The 9,396-nt window shown below is 33.9% G+C and overlaps 1 protein-coding gene across 1 annotated transcript; it reads left to right on the forward strand.

Moving 5' to 3' along the window:
* Positions 1 to 7,576: 7,576 nt before the first annotated feature.
* On the forward strand, positions 7,577 to 8,311 carry LOC139868571 (secreted RxLR effector protein 161-like). The gene has a single exon (XM_071856906.1). The coding sequence runs from the start codon at positions 7,577 to 7,579 to the stop codon at positions 8,309 to 8,311; it is 735 nt and encodes a 244-aa protein (XP_071713007.1).
* The last annotated feature ends 1,085 nt before the right edge of the window (positions 8,312 to 9,396 follow it).

A 9,396-nucleotide genomic window follows, 5' to 3' on the forward strand; every position in this document is an offset into this window, starting at 1 on the left:
TTTATGCAACTCCTTTAATATCCAAACAACTTTTTCACCAACCACATCTCTTCCTTAAACCCCAACTACTGAATTTCTGGTTTTACTTTTGTCTTACCTTCAAGTACTCTTCAAAAAGTGGTCCGTACTCTTTCAATTCTCTTCAAGGTAAACACCTAAAAGTTACTTCCAATTTTACTAGATTGATTATATTCTTTCCAAAATCATAGGAACACTTATTTCTTGCATGAATAACTTAAATATATGAGTAAAATTGTTGTAAAAAGTTTTATTTTTTTTTTATCAAATGAGTCATAATAGTGATTTTTTGCATAAAAACTCATATATGCTTTAAATCATTAAACTCACTCATGCACACACACATATGTTTGAACAAATCATTATGATACTTGTGAATCTCATGACTAGTATCTATTCTTGACAAACATAAAATAAAATAATGAAACTTGTCTAAATTTTTAAAAGAAAAATAGTACAATTTAATTTCAAAAGTCATAGTTTTCAAAATGGGTCTAGACAAGGACTAATCTACACGTGTTTAGCATATAATTTTTCAAACTTATGAACTTGATTACTTTGCTAAAATTTTTGTTTTTCTAGGAAATGACCAACACGAGAAATCAACGTATTACGAACAATAGGAAACACGTGGAGACTAGAACACTTCATGAGGAGCGTGTTGTTCATCATACCGAATTTCCCGAACTAACTCAACTTTTCACCCATAACAATTGTTTCTCATTTCTTGAGTTTGATGAAACCATTTATCCAACACTAATTAGGGAATTCTATGCTAATCTTGATGTTTCAAATCCTGACCAAGTTGCATTTTGACTTTTTAATACACCTTACACTTGGTCCCTTGAACAATTCGCAACCGTTATGGCAATTCCTTCCAATGGGCTTTCCTTCTATACTCCTTTAACCGATCTAAGATCACTAATCCTATGTTTCCATTGCAACCCATCTTAGATCTCATCACCACTCTGGGAGTACAACGAAATCTCAACCAACGGCTTCGCATTCAAGATAACGAAATGCGCCATGATCTTCAACTTATTCTTAATGTCATTCGGAATAATGTCTATTATCTGGAAGCTATCGCTACTCACATCTCCAGAACAGAAGTCGTTGTCATGTGGTCACTCCTTACTCATGAACTCATAAATCTTGCTTATCTTACCACTCAAAGAATGGGTTATCTTCGAGAACTAGGAACTCATCCACTTCCATATTCAAATCATCTTAATCGGCTTTTTCGATTTGTTAATGCCATCAACGGTTCTTATATCCCTCAACCCGTGTCAACAATTCCTATTACTAATTGGGAAGCTCATCCGGTAATCATTCTCTCGTCTGACAATGAAAGCTCAACAATCTCCGATGCGTTTAGCACCAATGGGATTTATCTTTAAAAACAATTAATGTTGGTTAAGAATACTTATAAGGGCGAGTAGATACAACACTTGTCCTAGGATTGAAGCTTGTTATGTATTGTAATGCACTTGCTATGCTTATTATGTTTGTTACTCTTTATGTCTACTATTGGTTCGAGGGGGAGCCATTTTATTTATAAGCAGGAACAATTGATAGGCGTGTACGATCTAAGGGGGAGCATTACTCTAGGGCCCGCTTAGTTCCATGTGGGACTAACCTTTTTGCTTCGACAAAAGGAGAAGAAAGTGTATGGTAAATGATGTTAACACTTATGTCGACTTACATAGTTAACACTTACTCATAGGTTTGTCATCATCAAAAAGGGGGAGAATGTTGGTTAAGATTCAAATCATAATATTCAAAGGTTAATCACTTTGTTTTAATGATGACACACAAGAACTAAGTAGTTAATAATATGTAGGATGACATGAGTTCATGAGCCTAAACTATCTCTAGCAAAAGACCAATACGTAAGTAATTATCTTGGTAAAAAGCTACACGGCTGAACTACGGTCGACCGTGAAACCAACCGTGTGTGTCCTGTACCAACGAGTTCAAGTTTTTCTAAAACTGTAAATCTACGGCTGACTTCACGGACGACTGCAGCCCGATCGCAGTTTTCTCTGTTACTAATTTTGACCAAATAAAGTTTGACTCGACATCTATAATTTACAAAACCTTTTTAAACATGCTTATAATAGTTGCCCTCTTTGGTCTCAAAAGAATTTTGAACCAAAAGATGTTAATTTTTACGAATCACACCTAATGACATCTTAATGACATTTTAAGCTTGATTTAAGCTAAAACACTCAAGGGTCATATCTCTTTATCCTAATGCATAGTGTCATTTAAAAATACTAATAATGGTCATTAAAGTCCCAATTAAAGAGTTGCTCTCCCATTAGTTCTATGTATCATTATTTATATGAGAATGTAATTAGTTTAAGTATAGTCAAGTTGTAACAAGAATCATTATGTTCAAACTAGATTCAAACTAGTTCATTTAAGTTGTAACAATGTTCTAAAGGGCAAAATACTCTCATAAGTAAAATGATAAGTAATTAAGAATGGTTGATGAAGCTTTTGGAAGATAATGGTTTGTCAAGAGACAAAAATCTGCAATTACCTCTTTTGGTAATCAATGACAAATGGTCAAAGATTGAAGACTTTCTTCTTTAATGGACATGTCAACTTCCAATCTTATGTCTAAAACATAAAGGATAATGAGGATAATTTTAGAAGTAATTGGCCTTTAGTTGCAGCTATTCAACAAGAGAAAATGACAATTTTCAAAGGACAAAAATGGCCATAAGAATCAGATGTCAGAGGTACAAGGTCGAACCACGGTCGACAGTGCAGCGAGACCTATAGCTTCCAGGCAGATTTCGCTTTCCTATAAAAGCCAAGCCTTGAAGCATTTGAAGACACACCTCTTGCACTCATATTTTCTCATACTTACTGATTCATTCTTATAATTAAATTGTAATCTTTTGGAGTGATTCAAGCAAGAGCACTTGTAAGCTTAAAGTTGTAAGTTTACTTGTAAACTATCTTCTTAAAGGGATCTAGAGGATAGTTGTATTTTCACTAGGATAGCTCATTAGGATCTTGTGGTAAGAGCTATAGGTGATTGCAAAGTCTTCAAAGGGACGTAAGAGTTCACGAGTTACGGCTTATCGATATACTAGTGTTGTATCCAGACACTCCACCGAGTTTGGAGTATCATAGTGAAGAAAAATCTCAATTCATAGAATTGAGGAGTGGATTAAGGAAGATTAGTTAACATCTTTCCGAACAACTATAAATTATTGTGTTTGTTCTCTCTTCCCTTATCTTTTTGATTACAAGTTTTAAATATATTTATATTGTTAGTATTATTAGAGAACAAACATTTCAAATCACAGTATATCAAGTTCAAGTTCAAGTTCAACAAAATGCAAAGAAAATTTTGAAAAATTGACTAAGTAACTATTCATCCCCCTCTAGTTACTTACATTTGGTATCAGAGCGGTTACTCTAAATGTTTTGTCAAAAATTACTAATTTTTGCAAATCTTAGAGTTTAAGATCATGGAACAAAAATTTAAGAACTTGAACTATAGTGAAGGATGCTTAATGCAAAGGCCTCCACTTCTTGTAAGTAAAGGATTTTGTTATTGGAAACATCGATTTGAAACATATGTCCGTTCCAAAGATATAGACTATTGGAACATTATTACTAAAGGTGATTATGTTCCATTTAAGTTTGGTGATGATAAGAAAATTAAAATATATATACCCGGGGAAGAATGGACTAAGGAACATAAGGTGGAAGTAGGCAAAAACTATGAAGCTAAGATGACCATTTTTAATGCATTACCTAGGAAAGAATATGAGAGAGTTTTTATGATGGGTAGTGCTAAGGAAATTTGGGATAGTATCATGGTTACTCATCATGGAAACCCACAAGTTATAGAAAATAAAGTAGAATTGCTTATAATTAAATATGAACAATTTGCTATTGAAGATTAAGAAAAAACTGATAGTGCCTACACTAGATTTAACAATATTTGTTCAAGTTTGAAAGCTCTAGGTACGATCTACACGGATAAGCAATATGTTCGAAAATTCTTAAGGGCTCTACCATCAAGATGGAGACCAAGGTGACGGCAATTGACGAATCAAAGAATGCGGAAAAGTAACTCTAGATGAATTCATTGGAAATCTCAAAGCACATGAGGTCATTCTAGATAAAGATGATGAGGTAGAAAAGGCCAAGAGAGAAAAGAACAAGTCAATTGCTCAAAAGACTAAGATTCATGATGAATATGATGTTGATGATGACGATGATGATATTCTTAATGATGATGAACAACTAGCATTTATTGTTCGCTCATTTAAGAAGTTCTATCGAAGGCCGAGAAACCATGTTCGCCCTCCAATGGAACAAAAGAAAACGCCATTCGATCCGAAGAAAAAGTTTGTACGAAAATATTTTGGGTGCGGTGATCCAAATCACTTGATAAGTGAATGTCCTAAGAGAAAGAATGAAAAGGCTTTTCTTGGAGGCGCATGGGATGATGAAGAAAATGACACACAAGAAGAAGGAAAGGAAACGTGTCTCATAGCCATTGACATAACAAGTGATGACGACAAGGGATCGCAAGTCGGACAAACCGACAATGAGGTACTTCCAAATTCATTTGAGTTTAGTATTGACAACTTTGCTAAATTGTGTATCTTAAGTAGTAAAGTAAGCAACAAAAACACAAGTCTAAAGGAAGAAAATAACTTGCTTAGGTTAGAAATCTTACAACTTAAAGAAAGATTATCTAACTCACAAGAATGTCTTACATGTGATGACTTAAAACATGAAAACCATGCCTTGAACAAAACTAACAAACTACTTGAAAATAAAATTAAGTTTTCAAAATATGATGGAAGTAGTAAAGTGTTAGAAAATATTTTAAGTGTTCAAAAATCAACAAATGATAAACAAGGGCTAGGATATAAGGAAAATACTCTTGAGATAAAATCATCCAAGCATAAGACGATAGTGTTTGTTAAACCTAAAGAAGTAGAAACACCAAAAACAAAGGCTTCCATAACTAAACAAGTTAAGACAAGTAGAAAAGAAATAAAACCATTTGTGAAAAATTATTCAAGAAGAATGATCAATCAAAACTTTGAAAGAAGAAGGGTCGAAACTAAAAGGAGCAACAATATTAAAATTGTTAAACGATTGATTAAAGTAGGAGTCTTTAATGCTAATCATCCCGGACCCAACAAACATTGGGTACCAAAGTTATTGATTAATTAAATATAGGTTTGTCTCAATGGTGTTTTATAAAATGAGGAATGGATAATTGATAGCGAATGTACAACACACATGACGGGCAACAAAGAATTCTTCACAAAATATACGGAGCACAATGGAGGTGATGTAATCTTTGGTGGCGATGTGAAAGGAAAAATCGTCGGTAAAGGTAACATTATTAATCAAAAGATTACACTTGATAATGTGTTACACATTAAAAATTTAAGTTTTAACTTGCTAAGTGTAGGAAGAATATGTGATAAAGGATATAACATGTCATTTACTAAAAATTCATCACACATAATAAAAGATGGTAAAAGTGTCATAAATGGAACTAGGAAGAAAGGTCTTTATACATGCGAATTGGATAATTTCAAACATGTAGATATTTGTCTCACATCTATACATGATACTACTACCTTGTGGCATAGGAGACTAGGGCATGCTAACATGAAACTAATTCACAACATATCCTCAAAGGACATAGTTAGAGACTTGCCTAAATTAAAATATGAAAGTCATTTTTGTGATGCATGCAAGGTAGGAAAACAAGTACGTGCTAGTCATAAACCTAATAACTTTATCTCTACTAAAAGATGTCTAGAACTTTTACAAATGGATGTATTTGGACCATCGGCCGTTCAAAGTTATGGAGCAAATTTTTATACCTTAGTAATAGTAGATGATTTCTCAAAATACACATGGACACTATTTCTAAAGCATAAAAATGAAGCATGTGAAAGATTTATAATCTTTGCCACTAAGATACAAAAATTGCTTGGTTGCACTATAGTAACAATAAGAATGGATCATGGTAGAGAATTTGATAATGATGCTCAATTTGGAGTCTTTTGTGATTTAAATGGCATCTCTCATAATTTCTCGACTCCTCACACACCTCAATCCAATGGGGTTGTTGAAAGGAAAACCGAACTCTTCAAGAAATGAGTCGAACTATGTTAAATGAACAATCAATCCCTCAAAATTTTTGGAGTGAAGTCGTTGTCACCTCTACTTACATTCAAAATAGAGTCTTAATTAGGCCATCAATGGACAAAACACCTTATGAAATTTTAAATGGTAGAAAACCAACCGTAAGTCATCTTAGAGTATTCGGGTGCAAATGTTTTATCTTAAACAAAAAGGAATATCTTACAAAGTTTGAACCTAAGGCTTACGAAGGAGTGTTCTTAGGGTATTCGTTAGAAAGTAAGGCATATAGGGTTCTAATAAATACACAAATGTCATAGAAGAATCCCTAGATGTCACATTTGATGAAACTCCACCTCCACCTAAGACTAAACCTTTAGAGGATGATGATGTGATAGAACAAGATGCCATAGAATTAATGCCAACTCAAATCGAGTTCAATGACACCAATGAGGATGGATCTCATTTGAAACCAAGTAAGGATAACTTAGCATATTCGATCGATATTAAACATATAAAGGATCATCCTATAGATTAAGTCATAGGAGACATCAACACTAGAACCACTAGATCACAAGCATCCAACCTAACTGCCAACTATGCTTTTATCTCCCAAATAGAACCCAAAAATGTTAAAGAAGACCTATTAGATGAAAGTTGGGTGGAAGCTATGCAAGAGGAATTAAATCAATTCCAAATGAGCGATGTATGGGATTTGGTTCCCTTACCTAGTGAGAGCAATATCATAGGTACAAAATGGGTGTATAGAAATAAACTAGATGAAGATGGAAACGTAGTTAGAAACAAAGCTAGACTAGTTGCACAAAGATATAGCCAACAAGAGGGAATTATTTATGATGAAACATTTGCTTCCGTCGCTAGGCTAGAATCAATAAGAATACTTCTTGCTTATGCGTATGCCAATAAATTCAAACTCTATCAAATGGATGTCAAAAGTGCCTTTTTAAATGGTGTCATAAATGAAGAAGTTTATGTGTCACAACCTCCGGGGTTTGAAGATTTCGAAAAACCTTATCACGTTTTTAAACTTAAAAAGGCTTTCTATGGACTTAAACAAGCCCCTAGAGCATGGTATGAAAGACTTAGAACCTTCTTGATAAATAATGGGTATGAAATGGGAAAAATTGATAATACACTCTTTATCAAAAGGTATGAAAAGGATTTAGTTATAGTTCAAATATATGTTGATGATATTGTATTTGGTTCTACTAACGAATCTCTTAGCAATTAGTTTTCTAAGTTAATGCATGATGAGTTGGAAATAAGCATGATGGGTGAACTCAAGTTCTTTCTAGGACTACAAATCAAGCAACTAGAAGATGGAACATTCATCAATCAACAAAAATACATTCATGAAATGATCAAAAAATTTGGAATGGGGAACTCAAAACCAATGGCGACTCCAATGGCAACAAATGTAAAACTCACCTTGGAAGGGGAAGGAGAACCGTTCGATAGTACAAAATATAGGGAAATGATTGGATCCCTTCTATACTTAACGGCAAGTCGGCCCGATATCATGTTTAGTATGTGCTTATGTTCAAGATTTCAAAAAAAACCAAAGATATCACACGTTGAGGCCGTCAAAAGAATTTTTATATACTTAAAAGGGACAATGCATCTTGGGTTATGGTATCCAAAGTTCACCGGAGTTGATATTATGTGCTTTGCGAATTCCGATCACGGAGGATCAATGATTGATAGAAAAAGCACAAGTGGAGTATGCGCATTCGTGGGTCTTTGCCTAACTTCATGGTTCTCGAAGAAGCAAACGTCCATTGCATTATCTACCACTGAAGCCGAATATGTAGCTATGGAAAGAGCATGCGCACAAGTACTATGGATGAAGCAAACCTCCCTCGATTACGGTATCATCTCATCCGAAATACCCATATGTTGTGATAACAAAAGTGCTATAGACCTATCGAAAAATCAAATATTACACTCTAGGACTAAACACATAGACATTAGGCATCATTTCCTTCGTGACCACGTGCAAAATGGTAATATTGTGATAGATAAGGTAGAATCTGCGGAAAACATAGCTGACATATTCACAAAGCCCCTTAAAAAGAAAACCTATAACTTGTTTAGGAATGGGTTAGGAATGATGGAACATACTCCATAAAATCCTATCCTGATCACGCACGGTCGAACCACGGTCGACCGTGTTGAGAGCCGCCTGATGTCTGACGAATTTCTTTGTCTTTTATGCAACTCCTTTAATATCCAAACAACTTTTCCACCAACCACATCTCTTCCTTAAACCCCAACCACTGAATTTCTGATTTTACTTTTGTCTTACCTTCAAGTACTGTTCAAAAAGTGGTCCATACTCTTTCAATTCTCTTTAAGGTAAACACCTAAAAGTTATTTCCAATTTTACTAGATTGATTATATTCTTTTCAAAATCATAGGAACATTTATTTCTTGCATGAATCACTTAAATATATGAGTAAAATTGTTGTAAAAAGTTTTTTTTTTATCAAATGGGTCATAATAGTGATTTCTTGCATAAAAACTCATATATGTTTTAAATCATTAAAATCACTCATGCACACACACATATGTTTGAATAAATCATTATGATACTTGTGAATCTCATGACTAGTATCTATTCTTGACAAATATAAAGCAAAATGATGAAACTTGTCTAAATTTTCAAAAGAAAAATAGTATAATTTAATTTCAAAAGTCATAGTTTTAAAAATGGGTCTAGACAGGGACTAATCTACATGTGTTTAGCATATAGTTTTTCAAACTTATGAACTTGATTACTTTGCAAAAATTGTTGTTTTTCTAGGAAATGACCAACACGAGAAATCAATGTATTACGAACAATAGGCAATACATGGAGACTAGAACACTTCATGAGGAGTGTGTTGTTCATCATACCAAATTTTCTGAACTAACTCAACTTTTCACCCATAACAATTGTTTATCATTTCTTGAGTTTGATGAAACCATTTATCTAACACTAATTAGGGAATTCTATGCAAATCTTGATGTTTCAAATCCCGACCAAGTTGCATTTTGACTTTTTAATACACCTTACACTTGGTCCCTTGAACAATTCGCAACCGTTATGGAAATTCCTTCCAATGGGCGTTCCTTCTATACTCCTTCAACCGATCTAAGATCACTTAATCCTACGTTTCCGTTGCAACCCATCTTAGATCTCATCACCACTCCGGGAGTACAACGAAACCTCAA

Source organism: Rutidosis leptorrhynchoides, chromosome 9 (assembly GCF_046630445.1).
Source record: "Rutidosis leptorrhynchoides isolate AG116_Rl617_1_P2 chromosome 9, CSIRO_AGI_Rlap_v1, whole genome shotgun sequence".
NCBI classification, from domain to species: domain Eukaryota; kingdom Viridiplantae; phylum Streptophyta; class Magnoliopsida; order Asterales; family Asteraceae; genus Rutidosis; species Rutidosis leptorrhynchoides.

Coding starts and splice junctions, on each gene's coding strand:
- LOC139868571 (XM_071856906.1), top strand. CDS start 7,577: ATGGCGACTCCAATGGCAACAAATGTAAAACTCACCTTGGAAGGGGAA.